The sequence below is a fragment of the Salvelinus fontinalis genome, chromosome 3 (assembly GCF_029448725.1).
Source record: "Salvelinus fontinalis isolate EN_2023a chromosome 3, ASM2944872v1, whole genome shotgun sequence".
NCBI classification, from domain to species: Eukaryota; Metazoa; Chordata; class Actinopteri; order Salmoniformes; family Salmonidae; genus Salvelinus; species Salvelinus fontinalis.
The window spans coordinates 2,773,523-2,789,940 of record NC_074667.1 but is presented as its reverse complement, the minus strand read 5'-3'; the positions used below and the strand labels follow the sequence as shown (position 1 = coordinate 2,789,940).

General features: G+C 42.9%; 1 protein-coding gene across 5 annotated transcripts in view; it reads right to left on the bottom strand.

Annotated features, from left to right (window-relative positions):
* LOC129836127 (SH3 and PX domain-containing protein 2A-like) overlaps positions 1–16,418 on the bottom strand; it is a 134,444-nt gene that overhangs the window by 109,460 nt on the left and 8,566 nt on the right. For all 5 annotated transcript variants that reach the window (XM_055901972.1, XM_055901963.1, XM_055901945.1 and 2 more), the window contains one exon: positions 13,441–13,521. In XM_055901972.1, the coding sequence (XP_055757947.1) occupies positions 13,441–13,521 (81 nt within the window). The remainder of the gene's footprint in view (positions 1–13,440; positions 13,522–16,418) is intronic.

Sequence of the window (16,418 nt, the reverse complement as noted above, 5' to 3'; positions counted from 1 at the left end):
GCATGAGACACGTCATACAAAGGTCCTATGTGGTTTTATATGTTAGACCAGAGTTAACTAGAGTTCCCCCACCTGCCGAATTTGGCCTGCGGGTGATTTTATTTGGCCCTCCACGGTCTCTGAGCAAAAAACATTTATATTTGTGATTATATATATAAGTGATTTTAATTTTGGAAATCTGTTCCAAAGTATTCCCACACATTATAGAGAGATATACACTGAGTGTACAAAACATTAGGAACACCTGCTCTTTCCATGACACAGACTGACCAGGTGAATCCAGGTGAAAGCTATGATCCCTTATTGATGTCACCTGTTAAATTCACTTCAATCAGTGGAGATGAAGGGGAGGAGACAGGTTAAAGAAGGATTTTTAAGCCTTGAGACATGGATCGTGTATGTGTGCCATTCAGAGGGTGAATGGGCCAGACAAAAGATTTAAGTGTCTTTGAACGGGATATGGTAGTAGGTTAGTGTGTCAAGAACTGCAACGCTGCTGGGTTTTTCACGCTTGACAGTTTCCCGTGTGTATCAAGAATGTTCCACCACCCAAAGGACATCTAGCCAACTTGACAACTGTGGGAAGCATTGGAGTCAACATGGGCCAGCATCCCTGTGGAACACTTTGGACACCTTGTAGAATTGAGGCTATTTTGAGGGAAAAAGGGGATGCAACTCAATATTAGGAAGGTGTTATTAATGTTTTGTACACTCAGTATATGTGATCGTATTCAAATGTAAGCGAGGTTTGAAATGATTATGTTTGAGTCAAATACTACATATGTTTGGGCTTCTTGCCGTCAATTTGCAGTCTAAAAATGATTTGTAATTATGTTCAGGCCCCCCGACCATCTGCTCAAGAAAAAAATCGGCCCGTGGCTGAATCTAGTTCATGATCCCTGCTCTAGAGTATTGTACCTGTAGCCTATATGGGTATTGTCCTGAACCTTTGACCTGATCAGGATTCTATATCCTATAAGCCACATTATCTGAGGTGTAGCTGTAAATGTAACCCTGCTATTTCATACTATACTCAGAGATCACTGCCACAACAATACATTTTCTCCAACCAAACTTCAACTCTGTATAATGTCTATCCACTGCGACCGCCCTGCAAACTAAAAACAGTTTACACATTGTGTTCTCGGACAAAGAGATGTACCTTCCTTCAATAAAAAACGTGTTATTTATCAAATCCAAAGGACATTTCTATGAAACCTTGAACGACTTCACTCTGCAAGCCATTGTGCAAAACAAGCCATAGCACTAGCTATTGATGTTTAAGGCAAAAACCTTTCAAGTGTTTTTATCGACTGAGACTCCCCCTCAGCCTGAGAAGACCTTGAGTTGAACAGGAGGCCTGTAATTATATATATAGATAGATAGATAGAGGGAGAGAGGTAAGGAGAGAGAGAGAGATAGAGAGAGAGAGAGACAGAAAGGGAGAGTGACAGAGGGAGAGAAGAAGGGAGAAAGAGCGAGGGAGAGACAGAGATACAGAGAGAAAGAGGGAGAGAGAGACAGACAGGGAAAGGGAGAGTGACAGAGAGGGAGGGAGAGAGAGAGAGAGAGAGAGAGAGAGAGAGAGAGAGAGAGAGAGAGAGAGAGAGAGAGAGAGAGAGAGAGAGAGAGAGAGAGAGAGAGAGAGAGAGAGAGAGAGAGAGAGAGAGAGAGAGAGAGAGAGAGAGAAAAAAGGGAGAGCGACAGAGGGAGAGAGAGAGAGCTAGCCAGGCAGCTACAGACAAAGTCTTTCAGCGGCCATATGTCTTCTGATAACAGGTGGTTAGATTGGAGAAGTAAACAGGAACGAGCTGTTGGACCGGTGCAAGGCATTAGAAATATTTGACTAGATGAAAAGAGTGTTGGAGGGCAATGAGAGACTGGAGTGTGAAACTGACAGACAGGCACACACAGTGGTGTACATACTGTACGTGTTATGCACACACACACACACACACACAGACAGACAGTAGACACATGCAAACAGGCAAGGATTCTCTCTGTCATACAGATATGCGCACACACACGCAGACACGCACACACACACACACAGTCTTATTCCTGGCACTTCTTAATTGGGAGCTGCTGAAAATGTAACTGTCAAAACTGTCAAAGGGGATCCTCCAATTGCTAATATCACATTTCAGGATTGACTGACTCCAACCTCTGCTGTTTCGTGTGTGCACGCACATATGTTCACACACACACACACACACACACACACACACACACACACACACACACACACACACACACACACACACACACACACACACACACACACAATGACTTCCAGTCCTTGACAAGGGGCTCTCAACCTCTTCACAGAGCAGTCACACAGAAGTCTCCTTCTCCTCCACACACGCACAGAGTAGAGAAACAGAGTAGAGAAACACTAGTGCCTAAACAACGAAGGCTAGGTGGGTCTCTCTCTCCTCTCTCTTTCTTTCCCTCCAGCCCTCCCTCTCTTTCTCTCTCTCCCTCCCCCTAAGCGCACCTCAGCTCAGTCACTCCTAAGCTCAGCCACAGTGTGACCTTTGGGCCATGATGAGACGTCCCACAAACGGACTGAACTCTGTTTATTCCTCCTACATTTAGCTCTCTCTCTTAATCCCTTGTGCCAAGGCTTTGTGGGAAACGGCTACATATTTCCCCCTCCGTCCCGACCTGAGCGAAGACCCGAGCCAGTCTGTCCTGTGAAGTGCCCAATTATACGCCAGCGGCGCTACGCGCAAAGCACACGAACAGTGCCTGTGTCTGACGTGTAGGTGTCTTTCCTGTCCCGCGGGTAAAAAACACTCTCTCCAATCTGTGCCTCTCTCTCTCATACTCCCTCTCCCTCCTCCATTGTGGCCGCGCAAGACTCCAACACCATCATCAAGGTTGCTGACGACACGACGACGATGAGGCAGCCTATAGGGAGGAAGGCAGACACCTGGCCGTGTGGTGCTAGGACAACAACCTCTCCCTCAATGTCAGCAAGACAAAGGAGCTGGTCGTGGACTACAGGAAACGGAGGGCCGAGCACGCCCCCATTCTCATCGATGGGGCTGTAGTGGAGCGGGTTGACAGCTTCAAGTTCCTCTGTGTCCACATCACTAAGGATCTATCATGCTCCGTACACACCAACACAGCTGTGAAGAAGGCACAACAGCGCCTACCCCCAATCCATAAGACTTCTAAACAAGACTGCTAAATAGCTAATCAAATAGCAACCCACACTACCTGTATTGATGCGTTTTTGCATTAACCTGTTGAGGATGGGGGCGCTGTTGAGACTATTTATGCTAATCGGGTAATTTTTGAAACGGCTTCCCACAAAATCCTTGATCGTACAATATGCATATTATTATTATTATTGGATAGAAAACAGTCTATAGTTTCTATAGGAGTTGAAATTTTGTCTCTAAGTGGAACAGAGCCCATTCTACAGCAATTTCCCTGACATGGAGTCAGATTTCAGAAATGTTGGCCACTGTTCTGGAGTCAGTTAAAAGGGCACTGTTATTGCTATGACTATACGGACACTGCTTACGTCTTCCCCTGGATGCCTTTACGTGATGACGATTTCAATGGGGTCGATTGCGCGTTCACAGGCACTATAAATTAAAAAACCCTGTAGCTAGCAAGTCTTTTCTTGGTGCGTAACGCGCGTGGAGGACACCGACCCGCTCCTGTTCCAAGCGTTAGTTTAGCCTGTTATATTTCTCCGGTCATCTTTTTACTCGTTATAGGAGTTAAAAACATCATAAGGTAGTTAATTTAAAGCGTTTTATAGCAATTTATATCCGTTTAGTGCGATTTTGGGACATTTATTTTTGAAACGCTGTGATTAGCTGGGCACGCTTTTCAGTTCATCCCGAACGCAGTTGGCATTTCCACATGGCAAGAGGACAGCTTTCCACCAAAAGACGATTACTCCCAAGAAAGGATCCTTTGCCCAAGATACTGATGGAAGAACAGCTCAAAGTAGGACATTTTTATTATGATAAATCGTGTTTCTGTCGAAAAATTTTAGTGGCTTAGGACGCCATGTTTTTTGACGTAGCTTCGCTTGGCGCAAACTGTATTGAAAAGTAAGGATAAATTAAAAAATGTAATTCCGCAATTGTATTAAGAATTAAATTGTCTATCAATCCCTGTCCACCCTATATTTTTTAGTCACGTTTATGAGTATTTATGTATAAGAGTAGATCACTGTCTAAGTGGCGCAAGGACATTTTCTGACCAGCTGAGCTACATTTCACATTGTCTAACCATGATTTTGGTGGCTAAATATAAACATTTTCGATCAAACTCTATATGGATTGTGTAATATGATGTTACAGGAGTGTCATCTGAAGAATTCTGAGAAGGTTAGTGAAAAAATTAATATATTTTTGGCGATGTTGACGTTATCGCCCACTTTGGCTAGAATCAATGCTGGGCTGCTATGTGCTATGTGCTATGCTAATATAACGATTTATTGTGTTTTCGCTGTAAGACACTTAGAAAATCTGAAATATTGTCTGTATTCACAGGATCTGTGTCTTTCGATTCGTGTATGCTGTGTATTTTTACGAAATGTTTGATGATTAGTAAGTAGGTAAACACGTTGCTCATAGTAATTATTCTAGTCCATTTGTGACGGTGGGTGCAATTGTAACCTATGCCATCTACCTGAAATATGCATATTTTTCTAACAAAACCTATCCCATACCATAAATATGTTATCAGACTGTCATCTGATGAGTTTTTTTGTTGGTTAGGGGCTATAAATATCTTAGTTTAGCCGAATTGGTGATAGCTACTGGTGTTGGTGGACAAATAAAAGATGGTGGATTATGCTAATGTGTTTTTAGGTAATAGATGTACATCTTTACATATTGTGTCTTCCCTGTAAAACATTTTAAAAATCGGACATGTTGACTGGATTCACAAGATCTGTGTCTTTCATTAGCTGTATTGGACTTTAATGTGTGAAAGTTAAATATTTAAAAAAATATTTTTTTTTTGAATTTCGCGGCACTGGTTTTTCAGTGGGGGGGGGGGGGGGTGTGCCGCTAGCGGCACGCTCATCCTAGACAGGTTAACTCTCTTGCACTGACTCTACGCACACACAGTGGACTCTACCCACACACTCACACATACTTACACTGACACTCCAACACACACATACACTCACACATAACATGCACACAGATGCATACTGACGGCACACACACTTTCACACTCACCACATACGCTGCTGCTACTGTCTATTATCTATCCTGTTGTCTGGTCACTTTACCCCTACCTACAGTTGAAGTCGTACGTTTACATACACCTTAGCCAAATACATTTAAACTCAGTTTTTCACAATTCCTGACATTTAATCCTAGTAAAAAATCCCTGTCTTAGGTCAGTTCAGATCACCACTTTATTTTAAGAATGTGAAATGTCAGAATAATAGAAAATAATTATTTATTTCAGCTTTTATTTCTTTCATCACATTCCCAGTGGGTCAGAAGTTTATATACACTCAATTAGTATTAGTATGAATTAGTATGAATTTTGGCCTATTCCTCCTGACAGAGCTGGTGTAACTGAGTCAGGATTTGTAGGCCTCCTTGCTCGCATACGCTTTTTCAGTTCTGCCCACAAATTTTCTATGGGATTGAGGTCAGGGCTTTGTGATGGCCACTCCAATACCTTGACTTTGTTGCCCTTAAGCCATTTTGCCACAACTTTGGAAGTATGCTTGAGGTCATTGTCCATTTGGAAGACCCATTTGCGACCAAGCTTTAACTTCCTGACTGATGTCTTGAGATGTTGCTTCAATTTATCCACATAATTTTCCTTCCTCATGAAGCCATCTATATTTTGTGAAGTGCACCAGTCCCTCCTACAGCAAAGCACCCCCACAACATGATGCTGCCCCCCCCCCCCCCGTGCTTTACGGTTGGGATGGTGTTCTTCAGCTTGCAAGCTTCCCCCTTTTTCCTCCAAACATAATGATGGTCATTATGGCCAAACAGTTCTATTTTTGTTTCATCAGACCAGAGGACCTCCAAAAAGTATGATCTTTGTCTCCATTTGCAGTTGCAATCCATAGTCTGGCTTTTGGAGCAGTGGCTTCTTCCTTGCTGAGAAGCCTTTCAGGTAATGTCGATATAGGACTCGTTTTACTGTGGATAAATATACTTTTGTACCTGTTTCCTCCAGCATCTTCACAAGGTCATTTGCTGTTGTTCTGGGATTGATTTGCACTTTTTGCAAATTTTCTGGAATTTTCCAAGCTGTTTAAAGGCAGAGTCACCTTAGTGTATGTAAATGTCTGACCCACTGGAATTGTGATACAGTGAATTATAAGGGAAATAATCTGTCTGTGAACAATACTTGGAAAAATGACTTGTGTCATGCACAAAGTAGATGTCCTAACCGACTTGCCAAAACTATAGTTTGTTAACAAGAAATTTGTGGAGTGGTTGAAAAACGAGTCTTAATGACTCCAACCTTGGTGTATGTAAACTTCCGACTTCAACTGTAGCTACCTCAATTACCTCATACCCCTGCACAGTGACTCGGTTCTGGTACTCCCTGTATATAGTCATGTTTATATATTTATATGTACATATTCTTATTCCATCCCTTTAGATTTGTGTGTATTAGGTAGTTGTTGGGGAATTGTTATATTAATTGTTAGACATTACTGCACTGTCGGAACTAGAAGCACAAGCATTTCACTACACTCGCATTAACATCTGCTGACCATGTGTATGTGACCAATAAAATGTGATTTGATTTGTTCGTTTTACTCATTATTGTTATTCGTTATTCACAGTGTTTTTAGTGTCACTTATTTCCTTTTTTATCTTTAACTCTGCATTGTTGGAAAAGGACCGCGTACGCAAGAATTTCACTGTCAGCCTACAGCCGCTGTTTACGAAGCATGTCACAAACACAATTCGATTTGATCCCTCTCCATCTCGCTTTATCTCCCTGTCTCCCTCTCTCTCTCTCCCCCCTCCCTCTTTCTCCACTCTGGGCTCATAAAGTAGTCCTTTATTCCTGACCCCAGACAATGGGAACCCTTATAGCCTAGCCTTGCCTTGCCTAGCGCAGCAGTGCAGTACAGAACATCCAAAGAACACTCACAAGGACGAGAGGGCCGAGAGGAACGAGGGGGCCGAGGGCGCTGAAGCTATTCAGCCATCCATCCTTGGAGATGGCATATCAATAATGCTGTGTGGTCGAGATGTGTTTCAATCAAACAGTCCTCGGTCCGAGGGATTCTACTTTGGGCGACCTTCGTTTTGAAAGCTCTGGCAGAGGGATACTGTATAATTTACTGAGCGGAGTTGAATTGAATACGGGCTGCCTTGGTTCTGGCTATACAGTAGGCTTTTGTGAATGTTATTCAAAGGGCATCAAATATATCAACTATGCAAGTGGAATTTGACTACGTAAGTGGAATGCAAGGCAAAATATGTGAATATCCCTATGTTTTTATCAATGTACAATCTCAAATATTCAACTGAGAAAGATTTTTCAAACTTCAAGCCTGGCATTAACATTCCCCCGAACCCTAAATATTCCGTCAGAAGCCATGGTCAGTCAGAGAGACTTGCGAAACAGAGGGAATGAGAGGGATGTGGAGAGGAATACAAAACCGGAGGAGAGCCTCATGAAAAACATCAGTCAGTTTGTTAGTTCCCTCCTTCAGAAGAAGGCTTTTAAAAAAGACCAGCCTTGTGCCAGACTGAAGGACACAGGCCCGGTCGCAGATGCCTCAGAGGTTCCTCAAATGACAAGGCTACTCATCATTAGGGAAGGGACTTTTTCCTAACTGGGAAAAACTCCACTTACTAATCACAACCTAAACTAAAACGTGCGAGTTTTGATATGTTGAAGATCTATGCTGGATTAAAGGGGTTTTCAGTGTCACTATTACTATAAAGCTGGTATAAGAAGCAATAGAAGCGCCCATCAATGTCTTTGGCCTTCCCAGTGCCCATGAGCAACCTTACTTCCTGTTCCAACTGGTTTCCTTTCAGACGCCTGGAAACAAAATAGTTGACTAACTGGTCATAACTGAAACATAAGTGGAGAGTCACTATATTAACGTGACTGTAGACAAGCCAGGACGGTCCAGTCATGTGCCTGACTAGTGCTAATGACTAGGATGAGTTGTTTTGTAATCAACAGGATGTGGGAAGGTACAGAAATGTCACGCCCTGACCTTAGAGAGCCGTTTTATTTCTCTATTTGGTTAGGTCAGGGTGTGATGTGCGGTGGGCATTCTATGTTTTGTATTTCTTTGTGTTTGGCCGAGTGTGGTTCCCAATCAGAGGCAGCTGTCTATCGTTGTCTCTGATTGGGAATCACACTTAGGCAGCCTGTTTTGCCACCTTAGTTGTGGGTAGTTGTCTTTGTTAGTGGCCTGTATAGCCCTAGTAAGCTTCATGTTCGTTTTTGGTGTTTCTTGTTTTGTTGGCGGCATTCTTAATAAAGAAAAATGTACGCTCACCACGCTGCACCTTGGTCCGGTCATTTCCCTGACGACGTTCATGACAAGAAATGAGTTTGAGAGCAATGGAAGGTACAATTTTCCACAGACTAGAGGGGACTTATTTACACTACATATTAAGTAGTTAGAAGTTTTTACTCTATATATATCAAGTCAAGCTGAGGTAAGTACAAAGTGTGGGAGTGAGTGTGTTTTTTCAGAAAAAAGTATTTTCTTCCTCTTGGCACTGATTGTGTCGTTTCATTCACACTCCCCACACAACAGTCCCTCTTCCTTTCTTTCTTTCCTTCCACCTAATCTCATCCCTCTCTTTCTATCCCGTGCCCTGTTTTTAGATAGGGCCGTGCCCTGTTGTTAGATAAGGCCCGTGCCCTGTTGTTAGATAGGGCCTGTCCACTTCTCAGGTGAAGTGAGAGAAAAATCTTTCAATTCTGGCCTCACGTAACCCAACTGAACTACTGATGAGGAACAACAGAGAAAAGACAGAGACAAAGAAGGAGATAGAAAGAGAAATTAAGAGAGAGAAAGAAAGAGAGTGAGAGAAATAAGGAAAGAGAGAGAAAGAGAGTGAGAGAAAGGTAACTTCCAAAAATCTGTGAACGATCTGAGAGACAAGGCAAGAAGGGCCTTCTATGCCATCAAAAGGAACATAAAATTCAACACACCAACTAGGATCTGGCTAAAAAGACTCTGCATGCAGAATTCTGCTAAAATATCCTCTGTGTACAACGTAAAACACCAAATAATGCATGCAGAGCAGAATTAGGCCGATACCCGCTAATTATCAAAATCCAGAAAAGAGGCGTTCAATTCTACAACCACCTAAAAGGAAGCGATTCCCAGACCTTCCATAACAAAGTCATCACCTACAGAGAGATGAACCTGGAGAAGAGTCCCCTAAGCAAGCTGGTCCTGGGGCTCTGTTCACAAACACAAACAGACCCCACAGAGCCCCAGGACAGCAACACAACTAGACCCAACCAAATCATGAGAAAACAAAAAAAGAATTACTTGAAACATTAGAAAATAATTAACAAAAAAACAGAGCAAACTAGAATGCTTTTTTGGCCCTAAACAGAGTGAACACAGTGGCAGAATACCTGCCCACTGTGACTGACCCAAAATGAAGGAAACCTTTGACCATGTACAGACCTTGCTATTGAGAAAGGCCACTGTAGGTAGACCTGGCTCTCAAGAGAAGACAGGCTACAAAATGAGGTGGAAACTGAGCTGCACTTCCTAACCTCCTGCCAAATGTATGACCATATTAGAAACACAATTTCCCTCAGATTACACAGATCCACAAAGAATTCAAAAACAAATCCAATTTGTATAAACTCCCATATCTATTGGGTGAAATACCACAGTGTGTCATCACAGCAGTAAGATTTGTGACCTGTTGCCACAAGAAAAGGGCAACCAGTGAAGAACAAACACCAATGTAAATACAACCCATATTTATGTTATTTTGTTTGCACATTTGCACATTGCACACTATTTGCACATTGTTGCAACACTGTATATAGACTTTGATATTTTAAACGTCTTTATGCTTTTGGAACTTTTGTGAGTGTTATGTTAACTTTACATTTTTTATTGTTTATTTCACTTTTGTTGATTATCTATTTCACTTGATTTGGCAACGTAAACATATGTTTCCCATGCCAATAAAGCCCTTAAATTGAGAGAGAGAGAGAGAGAGATAAGTAAAAGAGAAAGAAAGCGAGAGAGCCAGAGTGAGAAAGAGAGGGCGAGCAAGAGAAGAGGGAGAGAGTGATAGAGAGAGAGAGAGAGAAATTGAGAGAAAGCGAGAGAAAGCGAGAGAACGAGATAAATAAAAGAGAAAGAAAGACAGAGAGAAGAGATGAGAGAGAGAGAGAGAAGAGATGAGGAGAGGAGAGGAGAGGAGAGGAGAGGAGAGGAGATTAAAGAAAGAAAGAGAGAGACTACTCTCCTCTGCCCTGTCAAAAATGACCAACCCTTTCATTGAAGCTGAGAAATTGGGGGGGAAATAATCCAAATGATTAAAGTAGGAGATGGTTCCCTGTTGTGAGATTCTAGTATCACTTGAAATGAATAGTCTCTCTATTACCAGTTAATAGCTTCTTCTCTGCATTGGCAACACACACACACACACACACACACACACACACACACACACACACACACACACACACACACACACACACACAAAGACTACAGTGGGCACCCACTAGCACTAATATATATCCTGTTACCAGTGCCTTAATGCATTCATAAACTCACTGAGTTAGAAAACACATTACAGTGTACTCTAAATGCAATTAAGGGTTGTATTACCTTACTCATTCAACCGAGGCCAAATATCTTTATTTATGCTACACTCTGGTCCTGTGTCACCAATACACAAAAACCGTAACCTTAAAGAGAGGTCAGAGGTCAAAGGTCATGGGATATTCTACACGTGTACAGAGTGCTACCTACTTCTGGTGCTTTTGTCTACCTACACGGCTTGGAACTCTCCACCCTCACAGTAGCTGGAACTGAACCCACAGCAGGGGCCTTCTCCACACCACACTGTAACCATCTGTGCCATCGGGACAAAGTCAACTAGCTCCCGTCCTCTAAAACCATTACGTCAGCCGTTGTGAATAACAGTTGTGCAGCTTCTGCCTGTGGATATAGAGAGGTGCTGCCCAGGGATGGAACAGACGAATGAAAGAGACGGAGAGATGAAAGACAGACGTTTCCAGTGTATATCCTTTCTCCTGGCATAAGGGCTTAGTTAATAGTTAATAACATCCCCTTGTGTGAGGGTATTAAGAGAAGCCTAATGGTTGTTGCCAATGGTAGTCTCTTTGACTACAGCCGTGTGTCTCAGCTTTGAGGTGGAAGCTTTGCCCTTAATTAACCACAGATCTAGGATCAGAGTATCACATCCCAAACATCTAACCTTCAGGAGGATTTAAAGAAACATCTGACCCTGGACTAGTGGTTAGGGGCAACTTGCCCTCCTCTTGTGTCTATCAACGACATGAAGAGATCCTCAAAGCCAGCTATATTAACAGTTGCATAGCCAGATGTGCTGGACTGAAAACTAGTCATTATTAGCCTATATCAAGGTTTTAACAGGTCTCTCTTGCAAAACATAGTATGCCAGTAAGACAAACCTTGCATAAATAAATGCTGAATAAATAAATAAATGCATTTGGTTGTGAATGCTGCTTTCTTGGTCTAGGGGACGTTTGGCCTCTTCACCGAGTCTGAGGACCTCTGCCCTTCTCAATCAGAAAAGCTAACAAAATCAATCTTTCTGTTGGTGACTGAGTGGTTCTGTGTGAAACCATCCACAACCCATTAGAGGCCATTAGCTCCCAAGCAGCAATTTGAACCCCTCGTCTGTGTGTGTGTGTGTGTGTGTGTGTGTGTGTGTGTGTGTGTGTGTGTGTGTGTGTGTGTGTGTGTGTGTGTGTGTGTGTGTGTGTGTGTGTGTGTGTGTGTGCGCTCACCTATATCTCCTCGTAGCCTACATTTCAGCCTACATTTCAGCAGTGGAACCAAGATACAAACATCCTCAGTCAACCCTTTTTATTATTCTACCTTTGCTTTATTACACATTTATTACACTCCCCCTTGGAAGTATTACACAGTAATTACTTCCAAGGGGGAGGCTATATTCCATTGCACCCACTGGTTATCAATGGGACCTTTGAGGGTCGGAACCTTCCTCCCCTGATTGAAAGATAATTTCCTGTCAGGCTGCACACTAAGGCTATTGAGATCAACCCAAGTCTTTCTCTATGTATGGCTCTTTCATATTGACCAGAATGACCGAGAGACCCCAAGACCTATGCTGCTACTCTGCCTATCAGCTTGTAAAGAGTAGGGATGTAGAGAGTGTATATACACACACACACACACACACACACACACACACACACACACACACACACACACACACACACACACACACACACACACACACACACACACACACACACACACACACACACACTCCTCAACCTGCAGGGTTTTTACTGCAGCAGCCCAGCTCCCATTCCAAAGAAAATACAGGTCTAACCTGAAGGGTAGTTTTGGCATGTTAAACACAAGAGTCATGTAAGCTTATATGTGAAACGCTCCAACAGTCACCACACACACACGCGCACATCACCTGAGAGTCCCTCGGCAGGCCGCTATAAAACATGCTACAGTACATTAAATTACTATATAACAGCCTGTCAGCTCCTTGACGTTTTGGGGCCAAGGCAGAGATGAGTGTGTGTGTGTGTGTGTGTGTGTGTGTGTGTGTGTGTGTGTGTGTGTGTGTGTGTGTGTGTGTGTGTGTGTGTGTGTGTGTGTGTGTGTGTGTGTGTGTGTGTGTGTGTGTGTGTGTGTGTGTGTGTGTGTGTGTGTGTGTGTGTGTGTGCGTGCGTGCGTGCGTGCGTGCGTGCGTGCGTGTTGTAGCACTACTGCGTCTCTGAGGCTACAAGAGATACAGACCGTACCTCTCCCCCACTCCCAGACCAATTACTAAAACTCACATTGATTCATTGACTCAACCATGTGTGGAGAATAGTAGTGCAGACATGTTTTTACAGAATAATCCCTCACAACGCTTGGAGTATAAAGGGACAGTGAAAGCATACCATTTTGAGATAGTAAAATAGAAGTTCTGATCTGCTATGATTCTGTCTCAATAACACCAGATGTTTGGATAGAAATACATATATCCACTGAAGAGTAGATTGGGGCGGCAGGGTAGCCTAGTGGTTAGAGCGTGGGACTAGTAACCGAAAGGTTGCAAGTTCAAATCTCCGAGCTGACAAGGTACAAATCTGTCGTTCTGCCCCTGAACAGGCAGTTAACCCACTGTTCCTAGGCCGTCATTGAAAATAAGAATTTGTTCTTAACTGACTTGCCTAGTTAAATAAAGGTAAAATTAAAAAAGTGTAGGAGAGAGTCAACATTACCTGAAGGTCAAAGAATTTGCTGTATCTCCTGTAGATTATGTGGGAGGTGTTGTCAGAGTATGTGACATTGATGAGATACACCTGCAATGAGAGAAAGTGCATGGTTAACACTGTAGACCTGGCATACCAAGGCAACAACCCCTGCACTTCAAAGGTCAATGACACGCACATATATCTGTCAAGGCGTAAAAGCGGGGGAACATTATGGTGATCTCATTCACCTTCTCTACACATTGACCCTCTGCACTTCCTGCCCCAGCCACGAGTTACAATTACAACAGCCATTCCCATTCAAGTGGATGGGGCTTTGTTCCTTCCAGTAACTATATTTATATGATAGATGCCGTATAGAAACCGACCGTTATGTTCCAGACCCGGACGGTTGGTAATGTAATTGATGCTGATATCATCTCCGCTTTAATCTAACATACCGGAACATAGGAAAGATATCAAGGAGTCTGGAAAAGTCCCCTAAGAGAGGTCAGTAAGGAGGGTTGAATGGGTTGGACCTCGGGTTTATGATGGATATCTACAGAGGAAGTGTTGTGCCAATATACAGTAGGATATCTGGTGAAATGGCTATTTGAAGTCACAAAATAGCAAGCAACAAACATACGTTTGAAACGTGACTGTTAAAATCAAGGCTAACTGCTACTGAACATAGCCTTTCACAGTTCTAATAGTACTGAGGACATTGAGGTTAGGTCACAAACCTAAACCATTGGCCCTTTGGCTTCATTGTTCTCAGCCCAATCTCTACTACAAAAACACACCATTTGTTTAAGTTCATAGAGTTTCCAATCCAAAAGCATGTCAAACATGTTCACATCTGGCGTTTACTCAAAATCGGGACAAAGATTGCTATCAAAAACAGCCATTGTCAAATAATTGACAATCAAATAAGATTTTGTCAGCCAACCAAATAGGCTAAATGAAGCTACAGCACTGTGTAGGCCTATGGTTTGTGTGTGAGAACTAAATGTCGTCGACTCACCTCATGAAATATTGCCATCTTCACTATGCCTATAGATGAAAATCACCTCATGATATGTTGGCCATTGAAAATCAAGTTCCCTTTGTGATGTGTCAGACACAAGTGTTTCCCTAATTCCCTGGCCTACTAGCACAGCTAACCCTCGTCCTAATACATTTTACACACTGGTCCCTGCAGCAACCTGCCAAGAACAATCATAACAGCTAGCCTTAGAAGAATTAGCCCAAACAAAAGAGACCTGACGTAAGAGAATCAGCCACTTGAAACAAAATACTCTCCCAAGAACAAAGCTCTGTGTTAACAGGCCTTGTTGCTGCTGGAATGACACCAGCTATTGCTGGCTAGCTTCCAACGCTAGTGTTTTCACAATTCTCACCCATGGAAATGTTACGCTAACATCCAAGCCACTGGAAGTATGTCATGCTAATGCTAAGCTAATGACTTGATAGTGACTCCATAGGGTTAGTGTCAACGGCTTGGTCTGATTTGTATTGTGTTACCGAGTAGGGGCTCCAGCACTCGCCTTTTCACTCCCATGGAAATGTTATGCTAAAATCAAAGGCACTTGAAGTCTGTTATGTTATGGTAATGTCCTGCTAGCGACTCCTATGGCAATGTCCACTTGAAGTCTGCCATACTATGCTATGCTAGCTAATGATGTGTTAGTGACTCCATAGAACTTCACTCTTTCAATGGCTTGGCTTGATTTGTACTGCTGCTGCCAAAGTCAGTGGTGCTGGAGGGTTGGTGAATTTATTTACTGGAGTCTTTACAGAGTCTGTAGTCAGACAGTTAAGTTATTCTGTAAGTACTTCACATGTTGTGTTCCACCTTCAGTGAAGTAGACTATCCTTTATCAGAAACACTATACATCACCAAACAGAACTAACAAGAAACTACGTAATGAATCAAACCGGAAAGCCAAAACTAAGGGAGGTTAGATGAATGAAGAAAGTGTTAGTGCATAGCAATCCACATAGATATGGACTTTATCTGACACCATTTCCCTTGGAGGGTCTGGAAGAGCTGCATGCTGCATGGTGTGTGTGCCAAATACCTCTCAAGTCTGTGTGTGTGTATGTGTATGTGTATGTGTATGTGTATGTATGTGTGTGTGTGTGTGTGTGTGTGTGTGTGTGTGTGTGTGTGTGTGTGTGTGTGTGTGTGTGTGTGTGTGTGTGTGTGTGTGTGTGTGTCCACCTCAAGCAAGTGTGTGTGGGCTTGCCCTGACTTCCAGAGAGTGGGTGTGTTGTTCTATAAATGCTTTTGACCTGAAAGGCATGTTGTCCTCCTCCCTCCTCCACCACCCGATGCCACTTGGCTGCTTAATTTGACCGTGGAGCAAAACCTCTCTGGGATGTGCCAACAGAGGGAGGGAGGGAGACACGAACTTAGTTATAACGATCCCATCCCAACCAGCAGAACAGATGGATCTGTCCTCATAGGAACCACAATGAAAAACAGAACTAGTCTATCCACACCACACACAACCCACGCCCAAAATACCAAGCTTAAACCTAATGCCCTTGTCCAACCTAAAATAGACTATATCATCCCTCAGGCAGTGAATGGGATTGAATGTGAGTTAACAGCCTAGTACAGCCCATCACTACCTGAAAGCAAAACAAACCTATACTGTAGGTGTCACCTCAATTATATTTCTGGACTGACATTGGATTGACTGTGAAGAATAGTGCTGTTTGATAGCGTGAAAAGTTTTTTTTCCCAATCGACTCTCAGATGATGGTAAAAAATTCCAGCAACGTTTTAAAATAGCATGTCGATGCATTGCAGGTTGACTCATGGTTCAAGTACAGCCAGTCGTGAGCGCCTGATGGTCCACACAGCCAAAACACTCTGAATCATTATTTTAGGGGACCAAACACACACACACACACATAAAGTTACTCACTAATTGTCAGTTAGAGGGAGTTTGATTTGTTTTCTAATGTTACACAGATTTAACACATTTGAACAACACAGC